The 18,514-nt window shown below is 43.8% G+C and overlaps 1 protein-coding gene across 3 annotated transcripts in view; it reads left to right on the top strand.

Annotated features, from left to right (window-relative positions):
- The window catches only part of vit (vitrin), a 55,647-nt gene extending 38,733 nt beyond the window's left edge, over nt 1-16,914 (top strand). For all 3 annotated transcript variants that reach the window (XM_043680687.1, XM_043680679.1, XM_043680695.1), the window contains 6 exons: nt 977-1,033; nt 7,409-7,556; nt 7,851-7,954; nt 9,172-9,398; nt 12,171-12,684; nt 16,240-16,914. In XM_043680687.1, the coding sequence (XP_043536622.1) occupies nt 977-1,033; nt 7,409-7,556; nt 7,851-7,954; nt 9,172-9,398; nt 12,171-12,684; nt 16,240-16,418 (1,229 nt within the window). In that variant the 3' untranslated portion in view covers nt 16,419-16,914. The remainder of the gene's footprint in view (nt 1-976; nt 1,034-7,408; nt 7,557-7,850; nt 7,955-9,171; nt 9,399-12,170; nt 12,685-16,239) is intronic.
- Nucleotides 16,915-18,514: the final 1,600 nt, after the last annotated feature.

Genomic DNA, 18,514 nt, shown 5'->3' with positions numbered 1-18,514 from the left:
TACATCAGCGTTTGGTGGTGGTGGGGGGTGGGGGGGGAGGGGGAGCGGTCAAGAGTGAAGCGGAGTGGGAACAAGGATGAGGGGGGAGGCTGTTCCTCTGATACTGAAGGTCACTTTAATAAGTCAACAACAACACCAACTTAAATTTACATAGCATTTCTTCTTCCAAGAGAGTCCTTAGCCTTGTGGTATTATTGTTAGGCTATTAATCCTGAAATCCTGAAACTCAGCTAATGTTCTTGGGAGCCAGGTTAAAATCCCACCATAGCCATTGTTGGAATTTGAATTCAATAAAGAATCTGGAACCAAGGGTTAATGGTGACCATGAAACCACTGTCGATTGTTGGGAAAATACATCCAGTTCACCTAATGTTCTTCAGGGAATGAAATTACCGTTCCTACCGCGTCTGGCCTACACATGACTTCAGAGCCTCAGCATTGTGGTTGATTCTAGGCTGCCTTCTGGCACTTAGGGACAGGCAGCAAATGCTGGCTCAGCCTGTACATGCCCACATCCTGTGACTGAATAAAAAACATAATAAAGCACCTCAGTGCATATCATAGCAGCATCATCAAACGGGATTCGACACATAGGACATTCTAGAGACGATGTCTGAAAGTTTGCAGCCCTTACAGGAGCAAAGAAGGTTGAAGAGTTAGTGGGGTCTAAGAGGGAATTCTGGAATTTAGTCCTTCGACACCTCAAGGCGTGACCACAAATGGTGCTGCAGTTATAATTGAGGATGCACAGGATGCTCGAATCGGAGATTGGCATTAGGACGTTCAGGTTCAGGTTTATGATATCAGGTTGACCAGGAGTGCATTGAGTGTCCAAGGTGACATGTCCTGACAGCAATCACAGGGAGATGTTCAGATGTTCTGCCCCAAGTCCTGAGACATGATGTTTAGTTGTGTAGAAGATCAGGAGGAGCCAATGCTGATAAATGCACTGATTTTACATATTCTTTCTAACCAGGCTTCAGCAGAAAGGACCAAGACATCATTGAGGACCCAATTTCGCAAGGAGATCCAAGTATCTAGTTTCTTGCCTCTTGAAATGACTAAAGCATTAGATAGCAAAACAATAAAGTGAAATTCCCCTCTATCACTGGCCACACCGAAATCATGGGCTCAATTATACAAATGCTCCCAAACAAAAGTGGTGGGAGAACACATTGAAAATTTTGCACAACTTACTACCCCACTATTTTTGATGGACAGTAGGTAAGGTGCATGCTTTGATATCCAGGCTTGAATTCTATTGAAGTGCAGACTTTTATTTACTGTTCCTGATGTGAATCCTTCAAGGCTGAGGCCACCACATGGCGTCATTAATTCTTCGCCTCTGAGAGGTTAGGGAGAGACCTTCCATTGAAATGAATGAGACAAGGTTGACCAGGATCTCTGCAGTCCATTGGAGCATCTTAAACCATTTTTCTCCAGACAATAAATCTAGTCAACTCCATTTTGTATCAGGAGAAAGTGAGGACTACAGATGCTGGACATCAGAGTCGAGAGTGTGGTGCTGGAAAGACACAGCAGGTCAGGCAACTTCCGAGGAGCAGGAGAATCGACATTTTGGCCGTAAGCCCTACATCAGGAATGAATCATTCCTGATGTAGGGCTGATGTCCAAAACATCGACTCTCCTGCTCCTTCGGATGCTGCCTGACCTGCTGTGTCTTTCCAGCACCACACTCACGACTCCATTTTCTATAAGCCTGTCAACTTCCAAGCAAAATAGTTTAACGCTTCCAAGAATATGAGCCCATAAATTGTGTTTTTAAAAAAGTTTTCCTCTGATAATGTTACCTATAACCCTTGCCAAGCCTTTTAAAGAGTGATTGACATCTCGAAAAAGCTTGTCCAAGGTAGACTGAGGAAAATACAATTTTTTTTGTTGCAAAAGTGACAACTGAGCAAATGGGGCTCTCTGCTTTTAGTTTTGAGTTTTTTGATTGGAAGGATTTTTCCAGAGAATTCCTTTTCCTTGATTGACCCTGAATTTGCTGTTTTTCACTTGACCCAGGAGACTATGTGGCTGGATCTGCTTGTTTGGGGGTGGTGATGGAGTGAAGATGAGGACAGGGGAGGAACAGGGAGATGGAATCTTCCCACTATCCAAAATTGCCTCAACTTAAAGCTACCCAGATATGGAGGTAGATGGAGAACATTCCCAGATACTGGGTGTCAGGGAAATGCGTTAGACCTGTAAAAATCTGTATATTCAGCAGAATAACTGACTGTCCTGAATCATCTTGATGTCTCTGGGAATTAAAAGATTAACCTTCAGAAGGGGAAAAAAACAAACCATAGAAGCATGGAAATGAGAGGCTTTTTGATTAGATTGTCATTTATAACCTTTGCCATACCCTTCAGTCCTCTGGCTAAACCTGTTGTACATTTGGCTGCTCTTTTTGCCAATCGGTCTGACGTGTACATAATTCCAGTTTCACATCAACAAAGTTGACTCTGAATTATTCTTTGAATTGGTCAAGTTAACCATTTAGTTCTATCAAGATGCTGCAAAGAATAACAAAATATCAGAAGAGACCAATCAGCCCATTGTGTTTGCACTATCTCTCTGAATGAACATTATAGCTTCATGACTTTTCCCCATTACCCCACAAATTGTACTTAAATAATTATCTAATCCCCTCTTGAATGCCTCAGTTGAACTTGCCTCCACCACACTTTCAGACAGTGGATTCCTTACCGTAAATACTCACTGTCTGAGAAAACATTTTTCTCACATCACATTTGCTTCTTCCGAAAATGACCTTATCTGTGCCCTCTAGTTATCAATTCTTATGAGACGCAACAGTTTCTCCTTGTCTATTCTATCCAATCCACTCATGACTTTGAAAGTTCCAAACAAATGTCCCCTTAGCTTTCTCCTCTCCAAAGAAAATTGCCTCCAACCTATCTCTATAACCCTGGAACTGTTCTGTTAGCCTCCTTCTACACTCTTTCCAATGCATTCATGTCCATCCTAAAATGTACAGCTCAGAAATGTAAGCACAAACCTGTTTGTTCCTGTACTCTGTGTCCCTATCAATAAAACCGATGAATACTGTCTGCTTTATTAACTGCTCACTGGACCTGTCCTGCCACCTATAGTGAATTATGTACATATACATCCAGGACTCAGTATTTACTGTGTAGAAAGACATGGAAGATGGGGAACTTGGGGAAATAAATAGTGATTATTGAAGAGAGACTACATTACACAAGAGAAGGTGCTTGTGATCCTAAAAAAACATAAAAGTAGATAAATCTCTGAGACCTGATCAAGTATATCCCAGGATATTGTGGGAAGCTAGGGAAGAAATTACAGGCCCATAGCAAAGACATTTATATCATCTACAACCATGAGTGAGGTGATGAAAGACTGAAGGGTGGCTGATTGGTGAATCTGATGTCAATGGGTGAGTTGTTGGAGGGGATTCTGAGAGACAGGGTTAACATGCATTTGGAGAGGCAAGGACAGTTGAGGATAGTCAGTGTGGCTTTGTGCATGGGAAATCGTGTCTCACAAACTTAACCAAGTCTTTTGAGGATATGACCATGAAGATAGATGAGGGCAGAGTAATACAAGTTATCTATGTGGACTTAGTAAAGCCTTGACATGGTTCTGCATGGTGGATTAATTAGTAAAGTTAGGTCACATGGGACTTAGGGAGAGCTTGCCAATTGGATATAATGTTAGCTTGACAGCAGGAGTCAAAGGTGCTGTCGGAGGATTGGTTTTCAGTCTGGAAGCCTGAGATCAGCTTTGGTCCGTAAATGGGTCTACTGTTGTTTGTCGTTTGTTATCGATTTGAATTATATAGGAAGCATGGTTAGCAAGTTTGTGGATGACACCAAAATTGGTCGTACAGTAGACAGTGAAGAAGGTTATCTAAGATTACAAAGAGATCTTGATCATTTAGGCCAATGGGCTGAGGAGTGGTAGATGGAGTTTTATTTGAATAAATGGGAGGTGTTGCATTTTGGTAAGATGAACAGGGGCAGGACTTGCAGAGTTAATAGTAGGGCCCTGGGTAGTGTTGTAGAACAGAGAGACTTAGGGGTTCAGGTGTATAGGTCCTTGAAAGTTGCATCACAGGTAGACAGGGTGGTTAAGAAGGCACACTTACCTTCATTGCTCAAACCATTGGGTGTAGGGGATAGGCTGTCATGTTGCAGTTGTACAGGATGTTGGTGAGGCCATTTTGGTGTACTGTGTACAGTTCTGGTCACTCTGCTGTAAGAAGGATATTATTAAATTTGAGAAGATGCAGAAACGATTTACAAGAATGTTACCAGGACTGGAGGGTTTGAGTTATAAAGATAGGCTGAGACTTTTTTCACTGGAGCATAGGAGGTTGAAGGGTGACCTTATAGAGGTTTATAAAATCATAAGGGGCATAGATTTGGTGATTAGCCAATTTCTTTTCCCTGGGATAGGGGAGTTCAAAACCAGAGGGAGTATTTTTAAGAAGAGGAGAAAGATTTGAAAGGGACCTGAGGGGCAACTTTTCACACAGAGGGTGTTCTTATGTGGAATGAACTTCCAGTGAAAGTAGTAGATGCAAGTACAATTACAACATTTAAAAGACATTTGGACAGGTACATGAATAGGAAAGATTTAGAGGGATATGGGCCAAATGCAGGCAAATGGGACTAGTTTAGTTTGGGAACATGGTTGAGTTGGACTGAGGTGTCTGTTTCCAAGCTGTATGATTCTCTGCTTCCACACACTCTTTATTTTATACTGGACCTTCATGTTCTTCTACTGAAAGGAATCACCACAGACTTGCCTCGTATTAAACTTGATCTGCCACCTATCAGCACATTTCGGCAACTTATCAATGTCCTTTTGGAGTTGTACACTTTCCTCTTCAGAATTTACAATTCTCCCAAGTTTCACATCATCTGCAAACTTTGAAATTGTCCCCTGCATATTGAGATCTAGATCATTAATGTGTATCAGGGAAGGTAAGGTACCAAGCCAAACTCTGGGGAACTCCACTACAAACCTTCCTCAAGCTAAAAAAAATCAATTGACCATTATGTGACACTGTATTAAACCCATCCTGGAAATCCATGTACACCTCATCAACACTCTATTATTTTTTCCAATAACACCAGCAAGTTAGTCAGACAGTATTTTCCCTTTAGAGATAGGTGCAGGCTCTTTGTTTTCCCATATAACTATTAATTATTTTCTAAAGAATTGTTTCTAGAAGCTTGCCTACCATTTAGGTTAAACTGGCTGCCCAGTAATTGCTGCTCTTACAATCCCTTTTGAAAGCTTGTAGTTCTCCAACAGCACCTCAGGAACCAGGGAAGTCTGAAAGATTTTAGCCAGTTCCTCAGCACTTTCCACTCTCACGTCCCTCAATATCCTTGGATGCATCTCATCTGGTCCCAGTATCTTATCAACTTGAAGAATCGATACTCTATCCAAAATCGCTCCTTATCAATTCTGAACCCTTTTATTGACGGATGTTCCCCCACTGTCACTATGGCCTGGGCAGCATCTCCTTCTTTTGAAAGGCAAAGTATTAATTTAACATTTCAACCTTGCCCCCTGACTCCACGTGTAAATCCACCTTTTGGACCCTACCTTTATTTTTAGCCACAATTTTACTGTTTTTGGGCCTATTGCAGACTCTGGGATTCCGTTATGGTAGCTGTTAGTCTTTTCTCTCAATCTGTATTAGTCAGTTCCCCAAAGACTTTTGTACTCTTAATGGTTCTCAATTTCTCACTGTTCTTTATTGTAGTCCTTATCCCTTTTGTTGTCCAGGGAGCTCTGGATTTGTATTTTCCTACCTTTTAACTTTCCCTTTTGAGAGAAACTACCTTGATTGTGACTGAACCACCCCCCCTCTTTGGAGGTGGTCCATTTTCAGATACAATTTATTTTCCCTAACCTTCGGTTTCAGTCTATTCAGCTCCGTTCTGTCTTGGCCCATTGAAGTCAGCTCGCTTCCAGTTATTATTCTTACTTTGGGTTATCCTTTGTGCTTTGTGATGCAATTATCACCATCCCCCAAATATTCTCCAACAGTTATTTGACCAACTTGGTCTACCTCATTCACAAGAATTAGACCTAGCAATGTCTTCTTTTTTGTTGGATTGGACACATGCAGCTGTCGGAAATTGTCCTGAACACAACTTAGGAACACTTGCCCCTCACTGCTTTTTACTCCACTACAATCCTAGTCCATGCTTGGCTAATTAAAGTGCTCTATTGTAGCTACTGTCTGACCTTTGTGTCTCACTGTATTTTGTCTGCAGATTTGTTCCTCCACACCATTTTTACTAGTCGATGGTCTATAGACCACACCGAGCAATGTAACTGTACCCTTTCTGTTGCTTAGTTCTAGCCCAATCAACTGTGCCTTTGAACCCTCTGGGACATCCTCTCTGCCACACTATAATGCCCTACTTAACCAAAAATGTCACTCATACTTTTGATTCCTCTCCTAACTTTTCTGAAGAGTTTCTAACCAGGAATATTTAACATACTTACTTAAGCCAGGTTTCTATTATTGTCACAACATTATAATCTCAGATGATGATATGGACCTGTAGCTCCCCAATCTTACTTACTATATTCTGTGCATTTACAATCGATTGGTGTAAACTTGATTTAGACTTGATTGCCACTCCCCCATTAACTTATTGTTCTCTATCCTAATGATATCTGTCTTTCCTAGGGTTTTGTGCATTCCTGATGAAGGGCTTATGCCCGAAATGTCAATTCTCCTGCTCCTCGGATGCTGCCTGACCTGCTGTGCTTTTCCAGCACCGTACTCTCGACTCTGATCTCCAGCATCTGCTGTCCTCACTTTCTTCCAGGGTTTTGTGCAGCCTACTATTCCTCCCTGATACACTTTCCTGTTTCCTGTACTCCTGCGGAATCAATTTAAAGCTCTTCCCACTGCACTAACAGAACACCCCACAAGGTTCCCCGTTCCAGTTCTGTTCAGGTACAACATATCCGGCTTGTCGAGCATTGCTGGTTTACAGCAGTACTTCCCCAAATGGTCTAGCTAAACCCTCAGTTTAATAGCTGTTGTGGTCATGTCCTTAGCTCAGGACCAGGAAGCTTGGGGTCAGGTCCTACCTGCTCCAGGGGTATTGATTTTAAAAACAACCATCTCCTATGGTTATGGAACACCATGCCTGAGAAAGTAACTTCTCCCATTATCAACCGTTTTCAATGCCCTAAAAGATCTCCTGAGTTTTGATGAAAACTCACCGAACTGAAATGTTAACTCTGTCTCCCTCTCCACAGAAGCTGACCAATCTGCTGAGTATTTCCAGCATTATCACAACCTTTGAAGCCTCTCCTGTGCAGTATTAGGTCAGCTGTCAGGTTTAGGAATAAGGCACTGCTGTTTTCACCATTGCAGATTGCAAGATTGACCTTGCGTTCCTGATGGATGGAAGTTGGAGCATTGGAAGGCGGAGGTTTCGTATTCAGAAGAGTTTCCTGATGAAGATTGCTCAAGCCCTTGACATTGGAATAGCAGGTCCATTGATTGGCATCGTTCAGTTTGGGTGAGTAGCACCAAAATCTCTCCTCAATATGAGAAGATTGCAAACAATCAGGAGGGGAAAAGGAGCACTTTGGCACTTTCTGAGATCATGATAGGTGCTATACAAATCCACATGACTCTCCCTTCATTTTGCCAGATATTGGACAACATTGACTTTTTGTCATTCCAGGAATAATGCTAGCACGGAGTTCAACCTCCAGACTTAGTCGGTGTGGACTTGTTGGGCCGAAGGGCCTGTTTCCACACTGTAATCTAATCTAATCTAATCTAAAAAATTGACTTTTTGTCATTCCAGGAATAATGCTAGCACGGAGTTCAACCTCCAGACTTACCGAAACTCAGATGATCTTCAAAATGCCATTGAGAAGATTCCACAGCGAGGTGGTGTCTCCAACGTGGGTAAGTACCATACCCTTCCCAATGTGTGCTCACATATCTAATCTTGCACCTTCCAACAGTTGGAGAAAGGTGGTATCAGTGAGTTTAGAGCAGATCTCCAGCCCAGGAGTTGGGTGTTTTAACATTGGTTACCAGTATTGCCAATATCCTGCGGCTCGATTCGCTGACAGTAGTCCTGCTTATTGGTATTAGTTGCATCACTGATACCGAGTGGGGAAGGATACCTACACAATGTACTCAGTAGAAGGTTGACTCGGCTTCAATTAAAAAGATTAGATCAGATTTCATTTGGAAGCTACTTACAATACATCAAGATGCTCGTGGTCTCTTGTAAGATGTCGGGCTTAGTTTAAAAGTAAATGCACATTACTGATTTAACTACATGATGTTAACAATATCACCGAGTCACTGGTTAGGACACATTAGCAACACGTGCCGCAACACTGTCTGCAACATTTGGAGGATACCTGTGGACAAAGTTTAATTCTCATGAGAACAGTTCTTTATATCCTGCTGGACAGGGCTTGTCTTTCAGGTATTTAACTGCTCTATGCAACATCTTGAAGAGATTGTTAAAAGTAGCCATGCTTGTGATTGTGTTTTAATACTGACTATTTAAAACCTGATGGATAGCTCTCTAGATTTCAAAAGGACATGCATTCAAATTTGATTGAAGGATTGCTTGTTTCATTCTGTTCTTGTGGAAAACTTCCCTCCTCTCCTCCCCTTGATTCTTGCCTGCTTGAGAGAAACCCTTTGCAGCACAGTTGGTGGATCTGCCTTCATCTCCTTCGAGTGCCCTCCCTTAACCTCTTGAGACACAAAGCTAAGCCTCCATCATAAGTTTAACATCACAATTAACTGGATCAGCTGAAGTTCCAGGACATGCTTCAATGCAGTTGAAAAATGTGATGCTGGAAAAACACAGCAGGCCAGGCAGCATCCGAGGATCAGGAGAATCGACGTTTCGGGCATAAGCCCTTCTTCAGGAATTATGCCCGAAACGTCGATTCTCCTGCTCCTCGGATGCTGCCTGGCCTGCTGTGTTTTTCCAGCATCACATTTTTTAACTCTGGTCTCCAGCATCTGCAGTCCTCACTTTCTCCATGCTTCAATGCAGTGCAATAATCATTGATGCCACAGGCCACTATGAATCATATAAGACTCAGTGCAAACTGAAGGATTGACTGGAAGGTATGGAATCTTTCTTCTTGCAGGGAGAGCGCTCAGTCACACCCTTGGGAACTTCTTTTCCGAGCAGCAGGGGAATCGTGGAGGAGCGCCCAATGTGGTGGTGGTCCTGGTTGATGGGTGGCCCACGGACAAGGTGGAAGAAGCTGCCCGCCTCGCCCGTGAGTCCGGCATCAACATCTTCTTCATCACAGTGGAAGGTGCAGACCAGAGCGAGAGGCAGGACTTGGTCGAGAGAGACTTCGTGGACAAGGTGAAGTCATGTGATCTGGATGCAGTGATTGTGGGCCAGCCACAGCATGGTGGAATGGTATCCGTGTCAATTGGTGTGCCCTCCAATTTAGGGATGTGAAGTGCCTGGCATTTATTTCTTGTAATGTTCTCGCAAAAGTTGATAATTAACATAGGGTTTAGCTCAAAGCTGGTGGGTCTGTACACAAAAGCTACATCAGTGTTCCCATGTGCTATTAATGGCCAGACCTGTGAATATTGTCTTCTCTATGCTGTTGGCTGTGGTCGAGCTGTAAAAGTGTCAAAACCATCCAACTGAATCTGTCAGTTTGGCTTCTGCAGTGAGTTAAGTGTTGAACCTCACTTTCCTCCTCTCTTCCCCCATTCCCACTTGAATATTCCTCTTTTTCAAATCACTACACAACGCCCTTTGAGAAGAGTTTATAGACTCCACTTGCCGCCCTGTACCTGCTCTCTGCCTGAAGACCGTTTCAGGTACAAGTGTTGGAGTGGAGGAAGACTCTCCTGAACATAGCTGACACGCACAAACTTCTACAAGTCATAAAATCCCTTCAGTGTGGAAACTGGCCATTTTGGCCCAACAAGACCACACTGACCCTCCGAAAAGTAATCCATTCAGCCCCATTCCCCTCCCCTATTATCCTATATTTACCCCTGACTAATGCACCGAACCTACACATCCCTGAACACTTTGGACAATTTAGCATAGCCAATTCACCTAACCTGTACATCTTTTGCATTATGGGAAGAAACCGGAGAACCCACTTAGATACCGGGAGAATGTGCAAACTCCACACTGAGGCTGGAATCGAACCTGGGTCCCCAGTGCTGTGAGGCAGCAGTGCTAACCGCTGAGGCGTGTGTCAAAATAAATTATCTCACAAAAAAGTATTATTAAACATGAACTTTCCCCATCCTCTTCAGATAATGATTAAAGTTTGACGTGGCATTAGGCAGCCAATCCTGGTTATCTTCAATCTGCTCCATTTTTCTAAAAGAATCAGTTCCTCCACTTGGAGGAAGCACTGAGGGTGGCAAGGGTGTAAAATATACTCTTGGTGGCAATAGCTGCTAGACTGAGTCTGTGGCAGGTGGTGAGGAAACCAACCTGGGGGAAAATCATACTCCACTTCCTGCTGACCAATCTATCTGCTGTGTTTGGCCAGACCATATTTATGGGAGTGACCACCACATATTGGAGACAAAGTCCTGTTGTCTTGTTATGTGGCATTACCACCGTGCTAAATGGGACAGTCTTTGAACAGAACTAGCAACTTAAGACTGGGTATCCATGAGGTGCTGTAGGCCATCAACAGCAGCAGAATTGTACTCCAGCACAATACTCCAGCCCCCGATACCCATTAATTCCACTTTGCTAGGGCTCCTTGATGCCACACTTGGTCAAATATGGCCGTGACGTCAAGGGCCGTCACTATCCTCTACCCTCTGGAATTCAGCTCTTTTATCCATATTTGAACCAAGGCTGTAATGAGGTCAGGAGCTGAGTGGCCCTGATGGAACCCAAACTGGGCAACACTGAGCAGGTTGTTGCTGAGCAGGTGCTGCTTGATAGCGCAGTTGAGATAACCTTCCATCACTTCACTGATGATCGAGAATAGACTGAGAGGACAGTAATTGGCCAGGTTGGATTTATCCTGTTTTTTTTCTGTACAGGACATACCTGGGTAAATTTCCACATAGTTGTGTAGATACCAGTGTTGTAACCGTACTGGAACAGCTTAGGGGAGTGGAAAGTTCTGGAGCACAGGTCTTCAGTACTATTGCCACAATGTTATCAGGATCCATAGCCTTTACATTATCCAGTACTCCCAACCATTTCTTGATATCAGATGGAGTGAATCGAATTGTCTGAAGACCGGTATATGTATTGTTGGGGTCCACTGGAGGAGGCTGAGATGGATTGTCCACTTGGCAACAGTGGCTGAAGATTGCTGTGAATGCTTCAGCCTTATCTTTTGCACTAAAGTACTCTTCCATCATTAGTGGAATCTCTTCCTCCAATGAGTTGTTTAATTGTCCATCACCTGCCAATGTTTAACCTGAAGCCATGAGATTTTATGAGGCCCAGAGTCAATGCTGAGGACTCCCTGATCAACTCCCTCCTGACTCTATACTACTGTGCATCAACTTTGCTGGGTCAGTCCTGCCAGTGGGACAGGACATATCCAGGGATGGTGAAGGTAGTGTCTGGGACATTGTAGGTAAGGTATGATTCCATGTGCATGACTCTGTCAGGCTGTTACGTGACTAGTCTGTGAGATAGCTCTCCTACGTTTGGCACTAGCCCCTAAATGTTAGTGAGGAGGACTTTGCAGGTTCAACAGGGCTATACTGAAATAGTATGTTCCACATGGAGATCAACTACTGGTACTGGACATTTCCACATAAACACAAACCAAACTGTCTCCTCCTTCTCTGCCTGGTAACTATGACCTCCTCTTTCTGTCTGCTTGCCTTCCACACTGACATTGCCCCTCTACGTTTCACTGATCTTTTCTCCTTCTGACTCTCTGCGTCTGCTTCTTTCTCTGCTACCCTGTTTCTGTCTGCCCCCACTCACTTTTCCTTTCTCAACGTAGCTGTCTTTCTCACTCCCACTTGCCCCAACATCAATTAATCAATTAATTAGGTTTTGACGCAGAATAGGAGCAGGAAATTACAATGAGACATAGAAAGGCAGATTAAAATCGGAATAAAGCAGTGAAGGATGCAGGGGAATACAGTTTACACATCTCTCTCTTATCCTTTCCAGGCTGTGTGCAGGACAAATGGCTACTTCTCCATCAATGTGCCCAGCTGGTTTAGGCTGTACCAGGCGGTGGGCCCATTGGTAAAACGGGTATGTGATACCGAACTGCTGGCCTGCAGCAAGACCTGCCTCAACTCGGCTGACATTGGCTTTGTAGTGGACGGTTCGAGCAGTGTGGGCACCGGCAACTTCCGCACTGTCCTGCAGTTTGTGGCCAACATTAGCCGGGAGTTTGAGATTTCTGACACAGCGACACGGGTAGGAGTGGTGCAGTACACTTACGAGCAGAGACTCGAGTTTGGCTTCGACAAGCACAGCGCCAAAGAGGCCCTAACCACTGCCATCAAGGACATCAGGTACTGGAGCGGTGGCACCAGTACAGGAGAAGCTGTCAGCTATGCATTAAAGCATCTATTCAGCAATTCCAAACCCAACAAAAGGAAACTCATGATTGTCATCACTGATGGACGGTCTTATGATGATGTGCGGGAACCAGCACGTGCGGCTCACAGCAACGGTAAGGGCGAGGGTCAGAGCTCAGAATGACACTGTACATGGAACAGAGCTCAGAGTGAGACTGTACATGGGTCAGGGCTCCCCGTGACACTGTACAGGGCATAGAGCTCAGTGTGACACTGTACTGGGGACTGGGCTCAGAGTGACACTGTACTGGGGACAGAGCTCAGAGTGAGGCTGTACAGGGCACAAGGCTCCCAGAGACACAGTACGGGGCATAGAGCTCAGTGTGACACTGTACTGGGAACAGAGCTCAGAGTGACACTGTACAGGGCACAGGGCTCCCAGTGACACTGCACAGGGCATAAGCTCAGTGTGACACTGTACTGGGGACTGGGCTCAGAGTGACACTGTACAGGGGACAGGGCTCCCAGTGACACTGTACAAGGGACAGAGCTCAGAGTGATACTGTACTGGGGACAGGGCTCCCAATGACACTGTACTGGGGACAGGGTTCCCCGTGACACTGTACAGGGCATAGAGCTCAGTGTGACACTGTATTGGGACTGGGCTCAGAGTGACACTGTACTGGGGACAGAGCTCAGAGTGAGGGTGTACAGGGCACAAGGCTCCCAGTGACACAGTACAGGGCATAGAGCTCAGTGTGACACTGTACTTCGGACAGAGCTCAGAATGACACTGTACTGGGGACTGGGCTCAGAGTGATACTGCACTGGGGAGAGGGCTCCCAGTGACACTATACAGGCGACAGCGCTCTCAGTGACACTGTACAGGAGACAGAGCTCAGAGTGACACTGTACAGGGAACAGAGCTCAGTGTGATACTGTACTGGGGACAGAGCTCAGAGTGACACTGTACTGGGGACTGGGCTCCCAGTGACACTGCACTGGGGACAGCGCTCTCAGTGACTCTGTACAGGAGTCAGAGCTCAGAGTGACACTGTACAGGGGACAGGGCTCCCAGTGACACTGCACTGGGGACAGAGCTCACAGTGACACTGTACTGGGGACAGGGGCTCCAGATGACACTGTACTGGGGACAGGGCTCAGACTGATACTGTACTGGTATTTGGGAGAGAGAACACATAATCAGATCTGAACAATTATAAACACTCCCTTTTCTAGTTTTTGTCCAATTGTCTTTGGAAAGTTATTATCGAGTTTCCTGCACCACCCTTTGAGATTCTGCTTTCTCTACAGTAACAATTCACTGCATCAAAACAATTTTCCTCATGTTATCTCTCATTCTTTTGCTAAGTCCCTTGACCCTGTCTCCTCTGATTACTGACCCTCCAGCCGTGGAAACAGTTACTCTGCATTTACTCACCCAAAACTGTTTTATAACTCTGTATAATTTATTAAATCTCTCTTAACCTATTTAATCTGTGACTAATCCCAATTTCTGCACATAACTACTAATGTCTACTAGGATTCTAGCTTTGGGGAAGGCTGACTACAATGGGATGAGATAGATTGTCCACAGTAAGCTGTGCAAATCTGTTAACAGCTCAGATAGAGGAATGCAGGACCAGTTTATGCATTAAAAAGGCAAACACTCCCTGACGTAGATCCCGGTGACACCTAAACACCAAGCCCCTGCTGGAATCTCCAATTATAGAACAGGTGACGGGAATATTCACCCAACCAGAGGAAACCAGCACGGCCTAGTAAGGGGCAGGCTCTGCCTGAAACGCCTGATTGAATTTTGCGAAGAGCTGACTGTAGATGTGGAAAGGGGACTGTCCATGGCTGTTAGTTTTATGGATTTTCAGAAGGCGTTTGATAAAGTGCCTCATGAGATTGTTAGTTAAACTAGAAGCTCATGGATTTGAAGGTAAACTTTTAACTTGTTCAGAAAGTTGGTCAAAGGCAGGAGACAGGAAGTAGGAATAATAGGCAGGTAGCTCTTATTGACAGAATGGGAGTAGAGGTGTTTGAATTATTCACAGTATTTATTAACAATATATGTTATACTTTTATTCCTTTACCTATAAACATTCACCAATATCACAAAGATTTTTTCTGACAAAGAGTCATTGGTCTTGAAGCATTAACTCTCCACAGATGCTGAGTTTCTCCAGCCCTTTGGTTTTATTTCTGATCTCCAGCATCTACAGTATTTTGTTTTGATAACTTGAAGATGAATATTGTTTCAAGCACTGTAGATGAAACTTAATTACAGAGACATTGATAGATTAAGTGAATGGCCAAAATTCTGGTGAATGGTTTTCGATGTAAGAAAATATGAGGTCATTTATTTTACGGCCAATAAGGGTGGGAGTGTTAGCCATTGAAACCTCAGTGAGGTTTGGAAGGTGCATGCACATAAATGATAAAAATGTCACAAAACATATAGAATAATCTGAAACTTAATTAACACTGACCTTTATATTTATGGGACTCAAAAACCTAAAGTTTAAATTCTAAGATAGGCCTAACCTGGAATACTCAAGCAGTTCTGGGTACCACATCTTAGGAAGAGTATGTCAGCATTGAGGGATTACAACATAGATTCACCAGAGTGATACCTGAACTCCAAGGGATAAATTCCTTAGAGAAATTACATAAAATACAGTGCTATTCCCAGGAATTTAGATGATTAAGGGGTGAGTTGTTAGAAATTCTCAAAATGTTAAAAGGAACAGATAAAGTTGAAACCGAAAAATCATTCCTGCTGTTCAGGAAAGTTTGAGATCGTGATCGGTGTCTGAAGACGTGAACCAAACTATTCAGCAGTAGTTAATCATGGAACTACCTCTCTCCACAGAAAGGTGCTAAATGCTTGGAACTTGCTTTGAAAATGGGAATCATTGCTAATCCAACTGGAAATGTTAAATCTGAGATGATGGGTCTTTGTTATCCACAGATATCAAGGGATACTCAGCACATATGAAGCTCAGACATGGATCTTACTGAATGGTAGTTCAGACCTGAGGGGCTAAAGGGACAGTTCCTGTGATCCGAACTCTCAACCCTGGCATTATCTTCATAAATCTTCTGAGTGACAGGCCCAATCAATCTGGACAGGTTGACCCTGATGGGCTCAATCATATCACCTCAATCCCTGCTGATGTTGGGTGGAGAGAGGTAGTTCCATGATTAACTACTGCTGAATAGTTTGGTTCACGTCTTCAGACACCGATCACGATCTCAAACTTTCCTGAACAGCAGGAATGATTTTTCGGTTTCAACTTTATCTGTTCCTTTTAACATTTTGGGTGGAAGTCACTAGTCCTAATAGAAGGTTTTAAAATAGTGGAGCCATTGATTGGGTCAACTCCAGGAAAATATCTCCACTTGTGGAGGTTTCGAAAAGCAGAAATCGTAAATATAGGCTTGTCACTAATAAATTCAAGAAGAAATTGAGGGGTAAATTCTTCAGCTGGAGAGTGATGGGAATGTAGAGGCACAAAGAATTTTAATGTCTTGCAGGGGGCATGTGATAAGCAGTTGAAGGAGAAAGGAATAGAAAGATATAGTGATAGGGGGAGATGAATTAAATTGGCTCAAATCAAGGACAGATACTGGCATGGAGCTCTGTGTTTCTGTGCTATAATTCGATGTAAGAAGTCTGATTACTTGTTTTTTGTTTGCAGGTGTGATTGCATATGCTGTAGGCATTGCCTGGGCAGCGATGGATGAGCTGGAGTACATTGCATCAGACCCCAAGAAGGACCATTCCTTCTTTGTTGATGAGTTTGACAACTTATTTCAATTCGTTTCCCGGATTGTGCACAATATCTGTCAAGAATTCAATTCTCAGCCTCGTAACTGAGAAAACTCCACCTCTCCCCCTAACAGATGGAGAGACTGTAGGCACTGCTCAACATAAACTGTTTAAAAGGCAAGCTTCAATCTACCCAGTGAAAGGGACAGACTTGGTTCCTTATTTTCATGCAGACACCAAACTTTAGAGGCAGTTAGATATGAAGCTCTGATGGCATGCAGTTACTGATCCCTCTGCACTTACTGTTCTCGCTGCCCGTTTAATTCCTTGCAACAGTCCTGAATTTCCCTGGAGGGGTCCCAACCCCTTGTAGAGTAGTTTCCCAAGGTTATCCTCCCAAATCATGGAGATGGGTGATGATGAATTCAACAGTACCCACAAGCATCTTTCTCCTTCCTTAGACTTATTATTAGGAGCAAGAAGACAAGTATACCTGTACCAGGAGAATAACAACAAAATGACTGTAAGGAAATCTACTGCTTTGAGAAGAGATAATCAAATCTGTCCTTGGTCGAGGGTGAGGTTTGGGGGGAGGAAGTTGTTGGACAGTGGCGGGGGGGGGGGGGGGAAATGTGGGGAGTGCGGGGACAGTTGACATTATTTGGGGATCCTCAAAAGGACACTCTAACTCTTCAGTGTTGTTCACAGAGCAGGGGCAGAATTTATGGGCCAGTCTGGGAAATCACCCCACCATCCCCGAACTGTTCCTCCTTTATGTGAAGTGAATATCCAGAAAATCCACTGACCATCCTTACCTGCCAGCCTCTGCCACTTATATAAGAGAATGGTACAAAATGTCCTTCATCTAAACCAGATGAGGATTGGGGTGGAACATCTGTGGTCATTATCTTATTGTTTCTGAGAGCTTGCTGTACACAAAATGGCTGCCACATTTCCTACATTACAACTGTAGGAGGCAAAACTCTTCAAAAGAACTTCAAGCTTTTTGGGATTCCTGAGGTTAGGAAAGATGCTAAAACTTTTTTCCGATCTAGCTTTAATGCAGTTTGGAATTTTGGGATCTGAGATTCTGGAACTTCCTGTTCTTGCCCAGTAGCCATTCATTTGGATAATTTCTAACACATTGTCTGTCTTCCATTTTCTTAGGAAAAATACTGTTCACCATGTACTTTAGAAAAGGATCAAGAAATTGTTTGCTTAGTAATCCCACCATTAAACTTCAGAATCACGTGTCAGCAAGTGCCCACTCTCAGTCCTCAGCCTGTGCTGAAGTGATGCAAATGGCCTTGTTTACAGGGTTGGAAGGGAGCATGAATTCAGACAGACCCTCACCTTATGCTGAAGATGTCTCAAAGTACTCTACAACAACAGCTTACTTAGTCCAGATGTATGGTTTCAGTTTTGATAGACACTAGGATTGAAATGCCAGATATCCCAGATTCACAATCTCAGATGTGCTTCCCTGACACCCTAACTCCCCAAAATCAGCTTAGGCACAATAGGGCAAATAGCTTTCTTCAGTGCTGCAAGTGAACTGTGATGACTATTATTGAGATGTACAGTATAACCTCATGAACAGCAAATGCAATAAGTCTTCTCTTTGAAACAAAAACAGAAATTGCTGGTGAAATTTAGCAGCTCTGGCAGTATCTGCAGGAAGAAAGCAGAGTTAATATTTTGAGCCAAGTGACTACTTCAGAACTGGCAGTTCTGCCAGTAAATCCTGTTTTTGTTTTCAGGTCTCCAGCATCCCACAGTTCTGTGTTTTATTTTAAAAGCCTCGCTTTATCTGTGTTTTGACACTGGTAGCAGGCATGGGTAAAATCCACCACAATTCTAAAACCATTCAGCAAGCCTTTTACCAGACATGGCTGTTGGAACAGAGTCAGGATCAGGCTCAGCAAAGGTCCCTGTGGCATTTGTCTGCAAGGCACCGTGGCTGAATTAGTCACATTTTACAGGCTGTTGTGGTATGGGAAGGTGAGCAGCCTTTAGAACATAGAAGAATACAGCGCAGTACAGGCCCTTCGGCCCTCGATGTTGCGCCGATCCAAGCCCACCTAACCTACACTAGCCCACTATCCTCCATATGCCTATCCAATGCCCGCTTAAGTACCCATAATAGGGAGAGTCCACCACTGCTACTGGCAGGGCATTCCATGAACAAACGACTCGCTGAGTAA

This window comes from Chiloscyllium plagiosum, chromosome 3, assembly GCF_004010195.1.
Source record: "Chiloscyllium plagiosum isolate BGI_BamShark_2017 chromosome 3, ASM401019v2, whole genome shotgun sequence".
Taxonomy (NCBI): Eukaryota; Metazoa; Chordata; class Chondrichthyes; order Orectolobiformes; family Hemiscylliidae; genus Chiloscyllium; species Chiloscyllium plagiosum.
The sequence above is the reverse complement of the archived record's forward strand: the minus strand, read 5'-3'. Positions and strand labels throughout refer to the sequence as shown.